The sequence below is a fragment of the Ictidomys tridecemlineatus genome, chromosome 9 (genome assembly GCF_052094955.1).
Source record: "Ictidomys tridecemlineatus isolate mIctTri1 chromosome 9, mIctTri1.hap1, whole genome shotgun sequence".
Lineage (NCBI taxonomy): Eukaryota > Metazoa > Chordata > Mammalia > Rodentia > Sciuridae > Ictidomys > Ictidomys tridecemlineatus.
This window is the reverse complement of record NC_135485.1, coordinates 56,977,529-56,999,728: the sequence shown is the minus strand read 5'-3', so window position 1 is coordinate 56,999,728 and position 22,200 is coordinate 56,977,529. Positions and strand designations below refer to the sequence as shown.

General features: G+C 32.6%; 1 protein-coding gene across 7 annotated transcripts in view; it reads left to right on the top strand.

The window, feature by feature from the left end:
• The window catches only part of G3bp2 (G3BP stress granule assembly factor 2), a 90,304-nt gene that overhangs the window by 61,362 nt on the left and 6,742 nt on the right, over positions 1-22,200 (top strand). For 3 of the 7 annotated variants that reach the window (XM_013361943.4, XM_005333227.5, XM_013361944.4), the window contains exons 2-12: positions 3,145-3,263; positions 6,146-6,227; positions 6,984-7,157; positions 7,744-7,834; positions 8,687-8,789; positions 9,476-9,656; positions 10,627-10,725; positions 15,047-15,149; positions 16,378-16,506; positions 17,035-17,153; positions 17,485-20,516. In XM_013361943.4, the coding sequence (XP_013217397.1) occupies positions 3,169-3,263; positions 6,146-6,227; positions 6,984-7,157; positions 7,744-7,834; positions 8,687-8,789; positions 9,476-9,656; positions 10,627-10,725; positions 15,047-15,149; positions 16,378-16,506; positions 17,035-17,153; positions 17,485-17,757 (1,449 nt within the window). In that variant the 5' untranslated portion in view covers positions 3,145-3,168 and the 3' untranslated portion in view covers positions 17,758-20,516. Of the gene's footprint in view, positions 1-3,144; positions 3,264-6,145; positions 6,228-6,983; positions 7,158-7,743; positions 7,835-8,686; positions 8,790-9,475; positions 9,657-10,626; positions 10,726-15,046; positions 15,150-16,377; positions 16,507-17,034; positions 17,154-17,484; positions 20,517-22,200 lie in introns of those variants that run through there. The other 4 variants (XM_078021420.1, XM_005333228.5, XM_078021422.1 and 1 more) reach the window with 4 other exon arrangements.

Below are 22,200 nucleotides of genomic sequence, written 5' to 3'. Positions count from 1 at the left end.
TTTTTCATGATCATAGATACGTTGTTTTCTCACTCTTGTGTTCTGAACTTTATTTTGATGACTTTAAAAAGAAAAAAGAAACATCCAAATCCAATAATCATTTATCAGTTAGTTGGGTTACATAGCTATGAAGAATAAAAAGCACACTATTCTTTTTATTTGTAATCACATTTTATTCTGAGTGTAATTTGGCTTTTTTTTTCCTTATATGCACTGGTTATGTATGCGTTACAAAATTATGTAATATCAATATATTTCCCCACCTATTCAAACTACTTGTTCTGTGGCTCATCTATAATCTATACCAAATACTTTTTTGATGCCATTCCTTATTTGTTGAACTAATCTCCCTTCTCAAGGGGAGAAAATTGGAAGATGGGCAGAGAAATGGAAAGTGGGTAAAATGGCAGTTGCTCATGAAGGACACATGTACACATGTATTAGTCCATAAATAAGTAGTAGAGTTTTTTCTTTCTTTTCTCTAGTACCTTCACTTTCTGCTTGATTTCCATCAATTAATTATATCTTGGCTTTCTGAAATTGAGTCATTTTAAGTAAGAGTGGTAAAGACCTGATCTGTAAGTATTGTATTGAAACACTTTCTTAGTAACATCTTCGTTTTGTCTTACCATCATCCTCTGTGGGAGCTTCTTCCTCACTTTAAAACAAATAGTAGACTATACATAACCCATTTTATACGTTATCTCATTCACCATTTGAGTTTCATTTTTAATGTTTCCTCTTTCCTCCTTTAAATAAGTTATGCTAAATAATAACTTACTGAATAATGATAAATTGAGTATTGGTTATCTCTTCTTCACTTTTGATTTCAGTTGATACTATTATGACCAGTATACTTCAGTGACTTTATATATAGTGAGCAATTTGAAGCCTCTCTTGAACTTTTTTACAATGAATCTTAAAAGTATTTTGTCTTATCTTTGATATGTGTATTTGGCAACTTTTTATTTTGAGAAAGAACCAAATATGTAAAGATAAAAATGGTCGGTGAAATATTTATTTTATGGATATGATGAAATTTGAGATAAAAACAGGTGTTACTATACAAGATGTGGAAATTACCCAAAATCCAGAAATGATCTCTAATGGCATTTCTTTACATTTCTTTATTTCCTTCTCTCTCTCTCTCTCTGTCTCTCTCTGTCTCCCTGTTCCCTCTCTCCATCCCTCCCTTCTCCTCCCTCTTTCTCCCTCCTTTTGCTGTACTGGGATTGAACCCAGGGCAAGTTCTTTACACTGAGCTACATCCTCAGCTCCCTAATAGCATTTCTGTCACAGTTTGAAGAAAGTTTTGTACATAATTGTATTATCCAGGGGTATTTTATTCTATATCCCCTCCCCCACCCAGGTATTTAACATAGGCTACTTTGCCACTGAGCTACATTTCTAGCCCTTATTTTTTATTTTGAGACAGGATCTCACTAAGTTGCTTAGGGCATTGCTTATTTGCTGAGGCTGGTCTTGAGCCTTCTAAGCTGCTGGGGTTGTAGGCATAGGATACCCAGCACTTTATTATTTTAACATCCATTGTGACAATATTAAAATTGCATAAATTTTCCATTTTAATTATAAAACCTTTCTAGGTAGCTCTACTTTTTTTTTTATCTCCCATTATTTGAAATAAAAATACTAAGTTGCTTAGTTTTGCTACTGTGTTTTGTTTTATTTCTAGTGGTGCTGGGAATCTATCCAAGGCCTGTACATGCTAAGAAAGTACTCTACCACTGAGTTGCATTCTCATCCCAGCTTTGCTACCTCATTTTTAAGTTCCTATTCTTGTAATTGTACATGATGAGTAGTTATCATGATCATCTATTATTTAAATGTAGGAAGTGACAGTCCTTTTATGTATTAAGGGTAGTTAGTCTAACTACCTTATTGGAAGTTTTAAGTTTGGAGAAAATAAGTGGCACTCAAAAGGGCTATATTTGGACATGGCTTTGTGAATTTACTATTTCTGAAAGTAAATTGGGCATTATAAATACATTTAAATATATTTGGGTATTTTTGTACATCAAGTTTGAAAATTTCAGGACAATTGCAAAGGGAGAAGGGAGGAACCCAATAGAACATGATGTAAAGCTGAGTTGGAAGTTGCTAGAATTGTGTAGTGCTACAGTCTTATCTATGTTTTATCATAATCAATACCTGACTTTTATGAAAACGGCATCATATTGTCATGACTATTGTAGGCTGTTTTTCGCTATGAAAGTTTTTAATTGTTTAAAGTGTTCAAATTTGTTAAAATAGGAATTTAAGCTGCATTTTTATTTACCCAAAAGATAATTACTGATTATTGTTCAAGTGATTTGAAGTATAGTGAAAAAGGATGCTTGATGTGTAAATAACTTGTATTTATGATTGAACCCAGGACCTTATCTATACAAAGCACTCATTCTACTAATGAGCTGCACCGGCATCCCAATTACATGTTTTTTTGAAAAACAAGTCATACTCAGGTTTGCATATATTTTTGCCTCTCTCCTCCTCAGTTACTAATGTTATAATTTCGGTTGTTCTGTGTGCTATAAGCATAAATGATGAGAAGTTGTGTCTATTTTGTGCTAATTCTTCTTGGAATTTCTTCCTCCTATACTAAGGGTTAGGGAAATCAAGAAGGGATAAAAGAAGATGGAAACTTTCAAGACTGGAAATTATTGTTTTATTGTGAAAAAAAATTTTTTGTACTGGGAATTGAATGCAGGGGTTCACCATGCTAGACACTTGGTTTTCCATGAATCTACATCCCCAACACCCTTCATTTTGAGGGGGAGGAGAGACAGGGTCTCCTTTGTTAGCCATGCTGGCTGCCAACTTTTGATTCTCCTGCCTTAGCCTCTCAAGTAGCTGGCATTACAGGTGTGTGCCACTAGGACTTTTGTTGTAAGTTAAGTTTTAATGAATAATGTTAATTTTCTTTATTCCCATTTTTATGTCTTAAAAAAACATTTCATAGGATTGCAAGTTTGAGGCCAGCTCCAGCAACTTAGCGAGGCCCTGTCTCAAAAAAAAAAAAAAAAAAAAAGGGATGGTGATGTAGCTCAGTGGTAAGAAAATGTATTTCATGGTAGTTTACAAAGATGATTTTTTAATAGTTAATTATTCTTGTGTTTGCTCCCTCAGCATTTGACATTGTGCAGCAAAGAAATGGTTATGGAGAAGCCCAGTCCGCTGCTTGTAGGGCGGGAGTTTGTGAGGCAATATTATACTTTGCTGAATAAAGCTCCAGAATATTTACACAGGTAAATTTTAAACAAATTATTTAGTGTTTTTATTAGTTTTTTTATTACTACATATATTTTAACTTTCCTGACTCCTCATAATTTAACAGTATCTTTATAAACATCTTTAAGCCATATCTATTACTTTTTATCATGTAATACTCATGTATTTTTTCTAAAGTTTTTTACTATAGTCCACAGTAACAAAAACACATTATATCCAGTACTTAGTACATTCATATATATATATATATATATACACATATATATATGTATGTATGTGTATATATGTATATGTATATATGCATACACATACTTTTTTGTATACTCTTGCATTTTATATTTCATTAAAAGAGTAATGTGGGACATGACCGACTAATGGGTTCCAATATGAAATTAGAAATAATGTCTTAAGGCATCTTTGAGCTTTTACAGTCTCGGGAAATTAATCAGTAATATTCTTAATGAAAATTTGTATTTGAATCTACAAAATAGTGTTCCTTGGTAAAATAATAGTAGCCTTGTTTACTATTTTGGCAAGAGTTAGGCCAGCTGTAAGCTAATTTTTCCAGAGACTGAAATGAAATTGATTTATGTTGTGGGTTGTTCTTATTTTGTTCTGGTTATATCTTAGCAAGTAGAAGGTGAGATTCTTGTAAGAATCAGGATTTGTTAAGTATTTGCTGTAGAACCCACTAAGTGAGTTAAAGAGAAATATATCATTTTTTCTTCCCCTGGGAAAAGGCTGTTAAGATTTAAGTTCATCTGTTGATCTCGATGTATCTATCCTTCTCTCTTTCTCTCTCCCTCTCTTTCTCTCTCCCTCTCTTTCTCTCTCTCTCTCTTTTGGCGGTGCTGAAGATCAGTCCCAGAGCTTCACACATGCTATGCAAGTGTTCTGCCACTGAACCAACATTTCCAGCCCTTCATCTGTAGATCATCTTAATCAAGTGTTCTATAAAGTTAGCTTTTATAATTTGTCCTGCACTGTTGAATATATGTGTAATAATTTCTGCTTTCTAGGGGCATTTTTATAAATAATGTTTGTTGAGCTCCTTTCCAAGTATTGAAATATGTGTATCATTATATTTAATCCTTATGGAAGTCTTTTTACAAAAAGAAAAAAAAGTATAGGTGCTTTTATTATCTCATTTTCCAGATTGAACAACTGAGGCTAATAATTAATTCCCGATCATTCCTGGTTAGTAAGGAGATTAGAAATTCATCTACAACTACTTGTATATAAGTTATAATTAACATGCTGCCCTTCCACCCAACCTCAAAGTGAATAACCTGTTTTGTAATTATAAAAATAAAAATGTGAGACAGTGTATGTGAGAGAGTTGGGAGGAAACTGGAATATAAGGACTTTTCATAATATGGATATTAGCATTTTCTCTTATAGAAACAATAAAAGCAAAGTTTAGACCAGTAGGACTGTACATTATCATGTTCACCATCATGTTAAGAAACAGCATAGACTGCTGTTTTATACTCAGCTTATTTAACCACTTTCCCTCTTAAAATCAAGATTGTTATAAATATTTTACTGGTATAAACAAAACTAAGAAATGTCCTTAACCATGCATTTTTGTGCACCTTACTAGTTAAGTTATATTCTTAGAAATAATTTCCCGGAATTGTTACTTGAAAGGTATGATTCTAAGGCTTTTCCTACACATACACACATACTCTTGTCAAATTTTTCTTTAGAAAAATAATGCCACTTTGCATGCTTATAGTAGTACATAGAGAAAGTAGTGTAAATTTTTAAATATAGGATAGTGCTTAAAAGTGTGGACTCTGGAGTCAGATTCTATCTGGGTTCTTGTCCTAGCTGCTCTTATTGATGGGTATATGATATGGGGAGTTCATTCAATCTCTTCTGAACCTGTCTGCTCATTTAAATAATAGTGTTTATTTTATGAGATTGTTAGGAGAATTAAATGAATCAATATATGCCATGCACTGAGAATATTGCTTGGCACAGAAAAACTTCTTACATGTTTTATTATGATGGAGATGAATTCTCTGAAAAAATTAGCTTTACATTTTTGATAACATTAATTTAGAAAGATGTTAATTCTAATTACTTTAAGTAATGCCAGAGAAATTCTTAACTTATTATCTACTTTGGAACAACATAAAAATATTAATGAGAAATTAGATGCTGAAGTAATTACACTTTTTACTTGGTCTGAATTGTTTTAATTTAAAATCTAAACTTTTAATTGAAGCCTTTGGAGTTAGTAATCATTTGGAGCTCTGAGTATTAAATGAAACATCTGATTTCTAGACAAATCTAGGTAACTGAGTCTTTTTATCTGAAGATGAATTTTACCAGAGCATTTGTATTTAGAGTGTACTTGGACTATTTCATTCTTACACTTGAAATAAAGATGTGATAAGTACTAGAAGAGAATAGCTAATGATTATCATCTTAGTGTGCCAGATATACTAAGCATTCAATTCTTATGGCATTCTGTGGAGGTAGTTAACTACTCTACTGTTTTGTAGCTAAGGGAACTACCAGGCACAAGCCTGTAATCCTACTGGCCCAGGAGCCTGAGGCAGGAGAATGGCAAGTTCAAAGACTGCCTTAGCAATTTAATGATGGACTAAGCTATTTAGGAAGACTTAGTCTCAAAATTTAAAAAGTTTTAAAAAGGACTGGGGATGTGGCTCAATGGTTAAGTACCCCTGTGTTCAATCCCTAGTACCAAAAATATACATATGTATATATGTATGTGTTTGTACATGAAATTGAATTTAAATATTGAAAATTAAGTAACTTGACCAAGATTACCCATCTAGTGACAGCTGGACCTAGGGCCTAGTCTATTTGATGCTAGAACTCTACTGCCTTTTAATTCATTAGTAATTCTTAATTATTGTTTTTATAGGTTTTATGGTCGGAATTCTTCCTATGTTCATGGTGGAGTAGATGCTAGTGGAAAGCCCCAGGAAGCTGTTTATGGCCAAAATGTAAGTCATTTCACATAAATTTTAAACATCTTCTTGTGTTAATAGATCTCAAAAGGATTTCTTTTTCATTATAATTATTAGTTGTACCTGGAATGAGTTTCAGTAATTACCAAATGCGCTTGGAATTCTTAAACATACATCCATTTTGTTTGAAACATGGTATGACTTTGGGATGGATACAGTGAAGAAAATGTGATGTTTTATAACCTTGATAATTGTACATGAAATAACTAGTGTAAGTTTCTACACATGTAGATTGAACCCTCTTTCAGGAATGCACAGAAGTATATTCTCTTTATGACTTAGTAGGGAAGGAAGACTGAAGAGATGGGGGACTTCAGTTAGATTCCCAAGATTTAGCTTTACCAAACACAAAGAAATTAGAAGTAGAAAAGTGCATCAGCAAATATGACAATAAAGTAAAATTAGATACGATGTCAAGGCGCAGTCAACATTGTGAAATTTACTACTTACAGAAAAGTAGGAGAAAGCTGTATACCAAGCTCAGATTACTGTACAAAATCTGAGAGGCGTTCTGATTTCTTGTATAGGGAGATGAAATATTGAAAATGGTCTTTTTAGGAGCATCTGTCTGGCACTGGTGTGTAGCATAGTATAATGGATTCAAGTGAAGTAGAAAGATTAAGTAGTTAATGTTTTGGAGGTATGAGGAAATCATGGGTAGGTAATGATTTTTGTTGAGGAAGTGCAGAATCACAAGAATTTGTATTTCCTTCCCTCTTTTGCTTTATAAAGGATATACACCACAAAGTGTTATCTCTGAACTTCAGTGAATGTCATACTAAGATTCGTCATGTGGATGCTCATGCAACCTTGAGTGATGGAGTAGTTGTTCAGGTCATGGGTTTGCTGTCTAACAGTGGACAGCCAGAAAGGAAGTTTATGCAGACCTTTGTTCTGGCTCCTGAAGTAAGTTTTCATTTCACTTAGTTTTCATTTACATGATTTAATTTGTTAATTATTGGTTGATGTGTCCAAGAGTTTCTTCTAATAGGTTTAGAGTTGTGTATTTTTGAGAAATTTTATTGGATCTGTTAATACAATTTATTTGTGTATGTCCTTGTACTATATGTATGGAATTAGAAGTTAGGTACCGATTGATACAAGTATATAAATGGGTGATTAAGTATATAGAAATAATAGAAAAGTATATTGGTATATTTTATTTATTTTGCAGTGCTAGGGCTCAAGCCCAGAACCTTGCATATGTTAGACGAGTGCTTTACTATTGAACTAGATCCCTATCCCTGTATTTGTGTATTTCAAAGATTACACAGAGAGGGTGGGGGTGGAAAAGTTCTATTTATTAATTGGTCCTGATTCTCTTCTATTGAGAAGAGTTTTAGTTTATATTAGATTAACATCATAGTGTGTCTAGCTTTGGAAAATTATAATGAATTCAGATTTTTCTCTCTGGTATTAAAATTGTATATGTCAATGAGTAATATTGAATTCATGGATATTAATGGAGTATTTGTACATTGTTTACCTGTAGGGATCTGTTCCAAATAAATTTTATGTTCATAATGATATGTTTCGCTATGAAGATGAAGTATTTGGTGATTCTGAACCAGAACTTGACGAAGGTGAGATTACTTTGACGATAAAAGGGTTCTGCCAGTGCTTTTAAGGACTCTTTAATTTCTCTAAGTATGAAATGTTTAGAAATTTAGCCCTTTACTGTAACTAAGTTAAACTTCCTTTTCTTCTCTTTCACTCTTTGTTTTTTGTTAGGAAAGATAGTGATGTTTGTTATGAAATTTTGTCAAACAGAAAAGTTTTTATCAGTGTCATCCCATTTAGGTAATCATAAGTTTGGTGCCTATTATGTATAGACTTTTTTTTTTTTTTAATCCTATGCTTACTAGCACTTTTATAAAAATGGAGTTAAATGATAAAAGCTTTAAAAAATGTTTATTTCTTATAGGTGGACACAGTATTTTTATTTTATTATTTTATTTTTATGTGGTGCTGAGGATCGAACCCAGTGCTTCACGCATGCTAGGCGAGTGCTCTACCACTCAGCCCCAGCTCCAGCCCTAGCCCTGATAAAAGCTTTTTTTCCCCTCTTCACCTAATATATTTTTGTTGGCTGTCCATTTTGTGGCTAATACTGTAATTATGTGATTGATCTTCCATTAGTGTACACTAGTTTGTTTCCTTCTCTATAATTACTGCTTTATTAAGTAGAGGTCACAAGGAAATTGAATTATGTATTTTAGTTCCTTTTTTATTAATACGTCTTGTTAAAATAGAGTACAATAAAAACTTTATCCTGCTTGTTCTTTTAAGTTTCTTAAGAAAAAATATTGAAATTGAATAGCTTTGTAAAAATTTGTATTCTAAACTAGTATTCCACTTCCTTAAACATATTAAAAAATATGTATTAGAAATTTTATAAATCCTCTTAAAAAATGTCATGTATTATATATTGTCAGAGTCAGAAGATGAAGTAGAAGAGGAACAAGAAGAAAGACAACCATCTCCTGAACCTGTGCAAGAAAATGCTAACAGTGGTTACTATGAAGCTCACCCTGTGACGTAAGAATAGTATTTGCAAGGTTACGTTTGGTTTGAACTACAGGCTAGTTGCAAGGTAGCTTTTGTTTCTAGGATTGTTGTTGGAAGTTTAAAAAAATTTAAAAAAAAATTTTATTTTTAAATTCTTTTAGTAGTGAGTGCTTTGGATCAAACCCAGGGCCTTGTGCATACTAAATATGCACTCTACCACCAAGTCTCACCCTCAGCCCCTGGAAATAAATTTTTGATAAAACTACCTAGTAGGCCAGTATGAGTTCTATTGTGTGTGTGCAAGAAATTTGGACAGAATTGTATCACTTAAATTGAATATGTTTGCATCAAAATGGTGGTGATTTACTATTAATGCAGAATGTTTAAGATAACGCAGAGTAAGCGTTCTATTTTATGTAAAACATTATATAAAATAAAAGGTTTATAAAATATTGGTACTTTTGTAAAAATATTCTTGGTTAATCAAGTTTTAAAATTGTTAGGTTGAGCTAGAGATATAGCTTAGTACTAGAGTGCATTCCTAGCATATGAGAGGCCTGGATTTGATCCCCAATACTGCAAAAACAAAAAACCCAACTTCTTATAGAACAGGTTATTGGCTTATAACTAGTTATGTTCTTTGGACTGGAGAGACATTGAATGTTATTTTAACTGATCATTTTATACTGAAGAGTAAACTAAACACTTTATTGTAGTAATGGCATAGAGGAACCTTTGGAAGAATCCTCTCATGACCCTGAACCCGAGCCAGAATCTGAAACAAAGACTGAAGAGCTGAAACCACAGGTGGAAGAAAAGAATTTAGAAGAATTAGAGGAGAAGTCTACTACTCCTCCTCCTGCAGAACCAGTTTCTCTGCCACAAGAACCACCAAAGGTTAGATCAAAGAAACTCTTCAACCTCTAACATTACACATATATATTTGGTGTCATTAATGAAGCATGACTGTTTTGTGTTAAATTATTTAATATATAGTAAATTATACATTTTTTATGTATATGAAAGAAGCTGTGGAGTTTTTTGTTATCCTGAAGAAGTTGCATTGGTTCCCCCCCCAATAAAACCCCTAGTAGTGAAATTTATAACTTCAGATTAGTCTTTGTCTGTATTTAATGTTTAGTTATGTACATGAAATTATTCCAGTCCATGTATAAGGCTGTCAGTTGCTCTTCCTTTCTGTATAAAATCCTCTAAGCACAGATGCACCAGGAATCGTGCAGTTTCCCAACTTAAGTTGGTCTGTAATTAAAAGAGATGCCTATTGTTTGTGGTTTAAATGGGATCAGTTTCCTTACTACACCAATTAACTGTCTTGAAAAGATAAGTAACACCAGTAGTGTATCATGTAAAACTTCTTTTATCTCTCTGTAAAGTAGAAGGTTAAACTGTTTGGGTAGTGAGAGGAAGAGATTTCTTGTCAATTTGAGAATGTCTTTTAAAGTTTTCAACTAGTATTCTTATTCTTTCCTATCTTTCCCCCTTTCCCTTTAACACCATCACACACCCTGTTTTCCCCCAAAAGGGGAAAGAAATCTGTCCTACCAGGTTCAAAATTTCCTAGCATGTTTAGCTGTTAGTGATTTTGTTGGCCACTCGCTCATCTACTTAGAATATGTAGGAACTTGATTGTGGTTTTAGTTCAGACAAAACATTTATAATCATGCATAATGAGATTTTGAAAGCTGGCACATAGACTGGCATGTGTGTGTGTGCCTTTCTTGTAGGAATCCTCCAATATAAAGCAATAGTTTAGAAATGAAAAGAAAATATATATTTGGAAGTTTCCCTATAGGAATGTTGGTGGTTTTCCATGATTAGTAGTCTAGGTTTGTTGCATTTCCTGCAGGCTTTCTCCTGGGCTTCAGTGACCAGTAAAAACCTGCCTCCTAGTGGTACTGTTTCTTCCTCTGGAATTCCACCCCATGTTAAAGCACCAGTCTCACAGGTAACCGATCTGTGAACACATTGGATTGTATCCTTGTTACATTGCCAATTGCTTACTTTTTTTATATATATATATATTTATATATATACTTTTTTAAACAAGTCAATCAGCAATTATGGATTAAATATACAAAAATATTGTATTAAATGTCAGTACACCCACTTTAAATGCCAAATCTCCATTCATCATCTACATAGGTGGTATTTGGGGTTTGGGTGTGTGAAATACAGATTAAGTTGGTTTTACCAATATATTATATTGTCATTTAAAAGGCTTCTTAAAATAATAAAAAGTTCCTTTTAAAAATTTTAAATTTTATTTTGTAAAATAGTTAAGAAATTTGGAAAGGCACAAAGTAGTGTGGCATTATAAAGAATTATTGTTTTTAAAAAATAGAGAACTTTTTTTAATATACATTACCTAAACTCTCAGTCTGTAAGTGGTTCACACTGTTTAATTGAAGCCTGTACCAACTTATGACTGTAGTGTTCACCTTAACTGATTGATCATTCCAGTATTCTGCTTTTTGTCTGTTTGTCATTTTACCCATTTCAGAGCTTTCCAAAAATGCGAAAATAAAAACATTGGCTATTTATGATGTTTGTTAGATATAGTTTAGATTAGCTAACTTTTATTTTTAAATTCATTGGCATAGTTAAAAGGTGTCCAATTCTTTTTTTCCCCACATTTTGAGTAAATGTCATTCCACTAGATTTACATCTAAGATAACAAACAGTAAAACTTTGAGGTTTCAAAAGTAGCTAGTCATTATTAGGCAGTCTTTCTGGTATTGGTATACATTATAACATTTTAATCTGTTATGTAATAGAATACACAGTGCATAATACCCCTACCCCTTTTTTAGTTAGAATATTCAGGAAATAAACGGTTACCATAGATCACAAACCAGACTCTATCTGAATGAAGAAAATGAGTTTGCCCAGTATAGTTTATGCTTTTCAACTGTTTCAGACCTGATAAGTGACTTGTGGCTTTTCTTTTAAAATCTTAATTTCCTATCAGATTTGGATTTGGAACCTTTGGATGGTTATTTCATTTCATAGATTTGGTTACATTTATTTAAAATAGTTAAAAGTTAATTAATGCTTATTGTACCTTTCATTTGTACTTGGCGTTGTGCTAAGCACTTCATATTTATTCTCATTGAATCCTTACATTCATCCTGTGAGAGCAGGTACAATATTTCTCCTAGTTTAGAAATAAGAAAATCGAGGCCTAGAATACAATTAAAATAGTAGAATTGAGTCTTGATTTATGTAGTTGAACATTAGATTCCATATGTGACTTATGCACACCTACACATTTCTATAGAAATTTGTTGAAGGATACTGTATTTGTGTTTATATCAAAGAAGATTTCTATATTTAAGACATGCTAAAACTGCATTATATTCTTGCCTTTTGCCCAGACAAGTAACTGTTCACATTATCTTAAATAATTTAAGTTGCAAGTATTTTTCAGAGTTATTTTTCAGATTCTAGGAAACTAGGTTGTATTGGTTTTACCAATATATAATATTGTCATTTAAAAGGCTTCTTAAAATAATTTTTAAAAAAGTTCCTTTTAAAATTTTTAAATTTTATTTTGCAAAAATACTTTAGGTAAGAAAATTTGGAAAGGCACAAAATAGGTGTGGCATTATAAAGAATTATTGTTTTTTAAAAATAGAGAACTTTTTTTAACATATATTGGCTAAACTCAGTCTGTAAATGGTTCACACTGTTTAATCTTAGAATTTTAAAAAGAAATTTTTAAGTGTTTAAAATTTAAACTTTAAAAGTACTTTCTTATCTGTTCACACTCTATTTAGAATAAATTATATTTCCACTAAGTTTAATAACTTTTCAATTTTTTTTTATTTTGACGTAGTATTCATTTCTTTATACTCTAATTGATTAAATGATGAAATTAATTCTAATTCTAGTTTATTGGTAGGCATTAATTTAGAAGTAGGTAAGTTAATTTTTTGGTAAAATGGTTTTGTGTAGAAATGCCTAGGTCATCTAAATAGCTTATGGTTAACTAGACGACTTGTTTATTAGTTGTGTTTGTAATTGCTTTTACTGACTTGATTTGATGGTTCCATTTTTATTTCATATTCTGTTTGACATTTATTTGTAGGATTTGTTACATGATCAGACTTTCTTGTTACATGAAATTAATTGTAAGATCCTAGTTGTAGTATGTGGGATATTAGCCATTTTATCTGTTTGGAATAATTAGCTTCAATTATTGGTCCCCAAGAATTATAAATGTACAGTTGGCTTAGGTTTTGTTAATCAGATATTGAAAGGAACATTGTTAGCTTTTTGGTCTCATATTTTTCATGCATTGGTATCATCAAATATTTACTTGCTGAAGTAGGTCAGCTTGCTAAATCAATGTTGTGAATTATTTTTAAGATGTTGGAAATTATTTAAATTTATCTGGAGCCTTATTTTGCTACCTGTAGTTACTTTGTTTGGTCATGTTTTGAAAAGAACTTAAATTTGTCAAGGTTAGTGCCTCAAGTTCTTTGATAACATTTGGATGGATGTGTCTATGGTTTTTCTGGAAATTTTAAATACAAGGTACATTTGCTATTTTTATTTCTAGCAATATACTGGCTTCGTTAAACTTTGAACAGAACAAATCTATTCTTTAATTTTGTTATACATTCAGACTGAAGGTATGCATCTTAGACTCCCTTAGTTGAAATTTCTAAATATAACTGCTTTATTAGGCATTACATTTTGGATCAGTTTTTTAGTAAAAATTTCCAAATACAGACATCAGTGATCTCAGGGCTAAGATCCTATTGTTAGACATAGAACATTCTCCTATGTGTTTTGGGTCAGAGAACTGAAGATAAAGTTTACTTTTAAATGAACCAATAGTGGTTGAACGTCTGTGTCTAACAGCGCTGTGCTTGGTTCTTTGTGTGATATGAAAATGAATTAACATGTATAATATTTATAGGAATGAATACATACAAATAAAAAACTGGAGAGATTTAAAATTAATTTTTAAAATAGAATTCTAGAACATGGAACAATTTCATCTTGAGGAAAATGGCATAGCTATATGGAGGAAACAATTTGGAAGAGAGCAGATATGTTAAAAACTGCTAGCATATCAGTTAATATATCTTTTGGTTACAGTGAAATCATTGGCAATATAAATGGTCATATTTGAAAGAAGTATAATTTTTTGTCTCCAAATTTATTTTCACAAATTTTATTTTCCCAGTTATATTAGTGGTAAAAGAGTTTAAGCCGTTGCTTGGGTTGAGGTCCTCAGAGATGATCACTTACAAAGATGAGACTGAAATTACTAGCTTTCAACTTTGAGGATGTGTTCTGAATATCCTGCTGGGTATTTTCAGCATCCTTTGAAGATTTATATATTTTGCCTCTTCCATGGATCATAAATATTTGGGCAATGATAGAAAGCCTGGATGGGTTGGGAATTCTGAAAATTTTGTTGTATTAAGGAAAATGTAATAGCAGATGTGCATGATATTTTGTTTTAAAAAGTCACTTAATGTGTTTAATTAAGCAATTAGCAGAAACTTTTGGAGACTACCTTAAATTATTCTATCCCTACTCCCTACCAACTACAGTTAAGCAAAATTGTTTGGGTCAATGCTTTTTAAAAAAAAAAAAATGTGTACATGTTAATCAAAAGGAAGAATAGTAAGGAGCTTAAAGGACTTCTTTGACTTTGAGATGCTACATAGAAGTTCTTATCATTCATTGTGCATTTAAACCTAGAAGTAGCAGTTTTGAGTGCTAGAGTAAGCTAAATTATATACTTGGAACTATTCAAGTATTGATTTTAATGGGGTGGGAGTTAGGAGATACAGTTGAGCACTGTAACATCTGAAGGCCAGCAAACTAGATATTTAGAAATAATGTGTCTTATATTCGTGTCTTTCTAAGATAAGATAACTTTTATTTTTGTTTATGCATTTACATGGAGTGGGCTCATCTTGCATTTTTGTGATTTTTTTTTTTAATTTTTTTAGCAGTATCTTTATGCTGTGTCAATGTGGGTATAACTTTAATGAAGAAGATTATAAAATTTGAGAGTTATACATCCTTGAGTGGGAAACTAAAACCTACCTACAGTCCTAGATTGGTACAGAATTTATCTTTAAAGATTTTATTTTTCACATACATAGGACACTCTGTTAAAAACATTGTAAACTTTGAAATTACCATTATCTCTGTTTGTGACTTGCTGATAGTTGCTTTAGTTGTTTTTTTTTTCCTATAGAATGTGTTTCTTTATAGTATGTTTTTTTCCCCTTATATTTTAGCCAAGAGTTGAAGCTAAACCAGAAGTTCAATCTCAACCACCACGTGTGCGTGAACAACGACCTAGGGAACGACCTGGTTTTCCTCCCAGAGGACCAAGACCTGGTGAGTCAGCTTTTTTATAGCCTTTAGCATTTAGTTCTTGGAAAGTTGGAAAAGACTGAATTTTTGTAAAACCATAATGGGTTTTATACACAAATCTTTGTATCAAATTGCTTAAAGATGTGAACAACCTGTTAAAATACAGCTTGGGGCAGAAAAGCCAACTTTTTTAAAAGAGAGCATTTATTTGATGATATGCCATAGAGTCATGTATTTTGGAGATATTTTATACCACTAAACTTGAGACACTTTTATTTATTTGGTTATTGTCACTGGTTTTAAGAATTCAAAACCTAGCTGCCAATAGCCTACTCTTACTTAGCACTCTTATCTCTTCACAGATAAACACTAAGCACACCCTGATTCTTCTTATTTTGATTGTCTTAGGTATTAAGTAAGTTGCTATGATTTTTGACTTGTTTACATTGCTAGCTAATATAATACATGTAGTACCTTTATTTGAATTCTATACAAATGTTTAGATTGCTTTTGGGAGGAGGCGGGAGATCGTATATTCAAATTTAGAATATTATTTTTCAAAAAAATTTTTAAATAAGTTTTTTTGTGACTAAATCAGAAGTCACAGAAGCTGAGGATTTATCCTGGCTTTGCTACTGGTTTTGTTTATGGTATTGAGTGAGAGCTTAAATTCTGAGCTTTCTTTAATACTAATTAGTTATTTACAAACATTTTTGTGTGAGTAATACATTACTGTCTTATACAACTCATTGTGCTGCTTGTATATTGGGACAATCAAATAAGATTTATAGATGAGAATAATACATAAAAAAGACTATGTAAATGAGATTGGTACTATTAAAATTTACTGATTTGACTGCAATGTCATAGAAAGATTTAATTTTTGAATTAAAAGATTAAACAAATATTTAATAGAACTATACCTATCTCAAGTAGGCTTGGTATTTGGGTGATGGCAATAGTTTGGTTAAGGAAGAATATTTGTACTTCTAATATTATTTGACTTTTTTGAAATCAGACCAGTAGTCTACCTGAAGGCACTTTATCAGTTCTAGTCAGTATTCCCATTTTACAATATAGTATCATGTTATTTTCTGACTAACCTACTAATAATAGACACTGCCACCTCTTGAAGAAGCTCATCTGGTTTTATTAGAATCAAACAAGAATACCAGTATTAAGTGATTTCTTTTACATTTATTGCTTTGAACTGTTTTTTATATAAATTTTTAAAATCTATTCCTATTCCCAGGCAGAGGAGATATGGAGCAGAATGACTCTGACAACCGTAGAATAATTCGCTATCCAGATAGTCATCAACTTTTTGTTGGTAACTTGCCACATGATATTGATGAAAATGAACTAAAAGAGTTCTTTATGAGTAAGTGGTTTATTTTGCTTTTAAGTAAAGTTCTAAGTTAAAATATAAGAATAAAATCAAGCAGGGAGACCTTTTTTATAATCAGTTTTTTAAAAATGGTTTTCTCTATATTCTGTATTCCACTACCAGTCTCACCTTAATTGGTCAGAAGGAAATAAATTTACTATAGCTAATGTTTCCCAGTGACTGATTAGTGTTGATTAGGAGAAGAAAAGCCTGACTAATTGAGTCTTAAATTTGCCAACTACAAGTCAGAATTATGAGAAAACACATTGTCTTTCTAAAGCTTTATCAGTAACTTTTTAAATGAAAAGGCTAGTAATGATGAAAGAGACATAAATAAGAGACCAGGTCAGTCAGCTGTTTGGTATCTAAGGTGATGGCTTAACATAAGTGAATGTTACCTTAGTTGTCACTGGGTATAGCAGCTTGCAACTTTTATTTTCAAACAAATCAACCTCAACAATTGCAGCCAGCAGAGTATTCTGTTAAAATATTTAACCCTTGGTGTAATGTATATTTTCACAGGTTTTGGAAACGTTGTGGAACTTCGCATCAATACCAAGGGTGTTGGGGGAAAGCTTCCAAATTTTGGTTTTGTGGTTTTTGATGACTCTGAACCAGTTCAGAGAATCTTAATTGCAAAAGTAAGTGATTTAAAGGGTATAAGTCAAGATTTTCTTATTTCTGTTGCAGAAACTATTAACTTGGCACATTTAAAACAATAGAAATCTTTTTTAATGATAAAGCTAAAAATAGTTTATTGTGAAATGGTATTTATGCAAAGAATAAAGATTTGTCAATAATATTAAATCTGAGGTGTGGATATTTTTAATTTTATTTGCTCTGCTGAAGAAGTTTGGAAATACTGCATATGTTCATGAAAGTTTTTTTTATTTCTTAATATGTTCTAATTTATTTATGCAGAGTAATAACTATACTAACCTCCCATGTCAATATTTTTCTCCTCTTTTAAAGCCGATTATGTTTCGAGGGGAGGTCCGTTTAAATGTGGAAGAGAAGAAAACGAGAGCTGCAAGAGAGCGAGAAACCAGAGGTGGTGGTGACGATCGCAGAGATATTAGGCGCAACGACCGAGGTCCTGGTGGTCCACGTGGAATTGTGGGTGGTGGAATGATGCGGGACCGCGATGGAAGAGGACCTCCTCCAAGAGGCGGCATGGCGCAGAAACTTGGCTCTGGGAGAGGAACCGGGCAGATGGAAGGCCGTTTCACAGGACAGCGTCGCTGAAGCTCCACTGTTGGCAAAGTCTTGGCAGTGGTACATTATTCATCGTGTTTGCATTCTTGTTAATTTTTTTGGCTTTGGAATGTGACACAGCCTTTTTGATCATTTCTTTGATGTGAAAAGCATCTTTGGTTCAGTTAAATTGAGGTGGACATTATTTCCCCAATTTCACAACAGGATTTACATTGTTAATTTATAAATCTAGACTTGGAGAATTAAGGACTGAGAAATGACCATATCTTAAAACTATCTACAACAAAATGAACTTAAAAGGACATGCCCACTGAATTCAGGTCCTTTGAGTCAAAAAAAAAAAAATCTTCTGCTGCACATTTTGTTTAAGTGTTACTGTTTCTGCCTATTAATGTTGGAAACACAAATAGTGCAATTTGTGCAATTGGAGAATCTTGCCTTTTTTCTTGGCTCCCCCCAAAAATACAAACCAACAGAAACTTATTATGCACTCATCAAAATGCACTATTGGGTACTCTGAACTCATTAATATTGACATCTGCAACAGGAGGCAACAGGGAAAAAAAATCTTTCATCTTTTTTCCAGTAGAGAATAGTTTGTGAATGAGGGCATTTTATCTGCTTGCTGTGACCAGCGTGTGTACTCTTAAACCTTAACAAGACTACAGAAATATTCCAGAAGGAAATCATTTAGTTGTGAACTAAATAACAAATCAGAACTTCAAATGTTATGGTCTTGAATATTAGACCAGATTTAGTAGCTCCATAAGAGTTTTCTACCTGCCCCTCTTCAGTACAGGGATGGCTGGCTGCTCAACACAACACTCCTCCTCCCTTTTCCTTTCTTTAAGCTGTGTACAGTGGAAATTGTCTTTCCTGTATTTTTGTTCTCTGGTAATGTAATAAGCATGATGGTGCCTTCTATTAATACATCATTCCAGTCTTGCTGGTAATTTTGTACAGTATAGTTTATGAATTGCTGTGCTGCAAAGCCAAACAGCTGCAAAATGTTGAAAAATCATTGAAGTGTATAAAAATTGCAGTATCTTTAAAATCAGTAAAATGGACGCTTATTATTTATCTTGTTTTTCAGTTAACAACTTTTGTGTTCTTTGTGGGAGGGAGTCTTGTGTGTTTGGAATGGAGAGGGAAGAAAGAAGTCAGTTATTTGAGTGTCTCTAGTTGACTTTTAGCGTAAGTGTGAACATTGAAACATCATTTCAACTCTTGGGAAAGTCAGTCAACTTGATGTACATTTTTAGTGACATTTTAAAAGCAGTCAGATTCCATATGTGGCAATTAAACCTAAAGTGAGGATACTGCAATTTTAAGAGGAAAGAACAGCAGCTCTTAAGTGTTTGCATTTTCTATTTGGGGGGCAGGGAACTGTCATTCATTTTGCACAATTCTTGAACTGATGTCAGCCCCCTAGTGGCTCCTGAATTTAAGTCTGGGATGACATCTTTTTATTTTTACATGAATCTCTAAACAATTCTGTAGGCAAAATTTGTAGCTGCTGGATTATTGTCTGTCTTTATAGCAAGTTCCAGTATACCACAAGTATGGCCAAGGTTATCTAATTTTTATGCTTGGAGCAATCAGTACATACCAGTTTCTGATGTTTCAGGCAAAAAGTGGGATAAATAAGTGTGTAACCACTTAAAGCTGCTTGTTGGCATGGAAGACTTCTCCATTCTATCTTAGTAAAAACAAAATCTGCACTTGACATAGTAGCAAATTGGTTCTGAATTATGCAACTGTTTGCTATTTAGTAAACTAGCAAATGATGCACGTATTTTGTTTTTTATGAACTGGGCAATATGAATACAATTAAATCTTGTCTTTCTCTCCCCCCCCTCCCTTAAATGAGGTCTTCCATGTTTGAGGAAAAGTCTTGCACTATTGCATATATTTGGGGGACATAGATTTTCATTTTTGTGGGCTTAAGGATTTTTGTTTGTTTGTTTTGTTTGTTTGAAACAGTTTTACACTTTCTAATGTATAGTACTTGAAGTTCTTACCAGAAAATTACTTTGAAGTTTTGAAGCCTTTATCCAAACTACTTTTAAATAAGTGGTTCTGTTGTCAGTGTTTTTTTTCCCCCCCAAGCATGTTTTTCCTCTTCTTTCTCCTTCCCATCATATATATATGTATGTATATGTATATATATGTATATACACACACACACACACACACACACACACACACACACACACACACACACACATATATATACACACATACACACATATATATAGACATATATATATATATATATATTTCCAATCCAGGATATTGCCCTGTAACCCATAAAAACTGTTCCGGCACCAAAAGAAATGACAAATGTTAAGTGTAATAGAAAAGTAGAGCAAAGAGCCATTCAGCTTCAGTTTTTACATACTAGAAATGAAACATTAAAACATCATATGGAGAAGTTTACATGGTGATTGTTCACCTGCTGTACTGTGGACTTTTAACATTTTGTCCCCTTTTCGGTGAAGCAGTAAAAATATTCATCTATCATTACTGTTATTTTCTGATTTTATTTTATTTTTTGATGGTAATATTCTATTCTTATGACACTATTGCAACCAAATTGGCTTTACCATCTTGGCTTTAGTAGGTATAGAAGACAATGGATTACCATCTTTATTGCTGTAATGTGTTAAGCATTATATGCTAGTAGAACCTAGTTTAATTGTTTCGGGTGGAAAGTATTCTTTTTGAGTTTCCATTTTGAATGTGTTTGGACTAAACCAACAATAAACTACTGATGTCTGCAGCACTTATCTATGTCCCGAATTTAATCTGTAGTTTTATGTTCCCAACTATTTTCTCCCACTTCCATTTCATACAACCTAAGTAAAAATAAGGAATTATTCTGAAAATCAACTGCTTATTATTTGTGATATTTGATGTATAAATAGGCAAAACATTTAAGTAACACTTGAACGTTGTTAGATCTATGCCAATAGAGTTAGACAGCTGGTATACAAGTTAAACAATATAATAGTAGAAAGTAAGGAAGAAGAGAAATAATCTAAAGCACATCACTAAATAGTTATTTGGCCAAAAAAAAAAAAAGAAAGAAAGAAAGAAAGAAAAAAGATACCTTGGGTTTTCTAAAGGATTGCTACCTTATATCTCAGAAGGAAAAGTGAGAAAGAAGGGATGAGAGGATCCAGGCTGTTATAATGGATGTGTGGCCTAAGATCAGGAATGAGAATAAGCTATATAAGAATATTAGAAATGCTCATTTAGGCATGTTTAGTCATGCCTCAAATGAAATATAAGGTTCTAAAGCATATGTAATTTCAAAGTTTAAACTTTTCCTGCTAATATTCATAACACTGTTTAAGATTCCTAAATTAATCTTTACTAGGTGGTTCTGGAGAAAAATCAGAATTACTTAAATAATCTTTAGGAGGCAGTAAGACTTAATTAAGTATTTTGTAATACAAATGTAAATTAATCTAACTTTATGGAAAAACATTTTTTAGAGGAGATAAAGGTATCCCCACACTTTTGAAAATAGATCCAAATTTGAAGAAGCAAGTTATTAGATTCAGGAAATTATTTATTTTCATTTTTTTAGGTTTTTGAAACAGTCTTGCCATCTTGCCTAGGCTGGTTTTGAATTTTTGAGTTCAGGTGCTCTTCCCATATTAGGACTACATGTGTGTATTATCAAGCCTGACTTGCATATTATTTTGTGGTGCTGGGGATTGGACCCAGGACCCTGCTCATGCTAGGCAAGTACTCAGGCTCTGAGCCTCTTTTCCCAACAGATCCAGAAGATTTGTAGGAGCAAAATATTTGAAAGCATTAGCCATTCAATATGCTTAACTGCAGGTCTGTAAAGACCCTATATTTTGTGTGTGTGTTCATAAGACTTTGTGGTAGGTTTCAGTAGTTTCACAAAGAAAGTAGTAACATTAAAAAGTAATTGTTTGCTGGGCACTGTGGAGCATGCCTATAATCTCAGCAGCTGGGGAGGCTGAGGCAGGAGGAACTTGAGTTCAAAGCCAGCTTCAGCAAGAGTGAGGCACTTAGCAAATCAGTGATACCCTGTCTCAAATAAAATACAAAATAGGGCTGCAGATATGTGGTTCAGTGGTCGAGTGCCCCTGAGTTCAATCCTTGACCACCCCCCCAAAAAAAAGTAATTGTTCAAAATGATTGTAAATTTTGAGTTGGGGCTGGGGTTGTAGCTTAGCGGTAAAGCACTTGCGTAGCACGTGCATGGCCCTGAGTTCAATCCTCAGCACCCCATATAAATAAATAAATAAAGGTATTGTGTCCAACTATAACTAAAACAAAAATATTAAAAAAATTTTTTTTGAGTCAACTCCTAAATGAAATTACTGGCTATTTTTGAAAAGTAGGGGCTAAAATCTTCAAATCCATTTATGTAGCACATGTATAAATTATAATGTGTAATGTATTTCAGAACTGCAGTAAGTAAAGCCCATT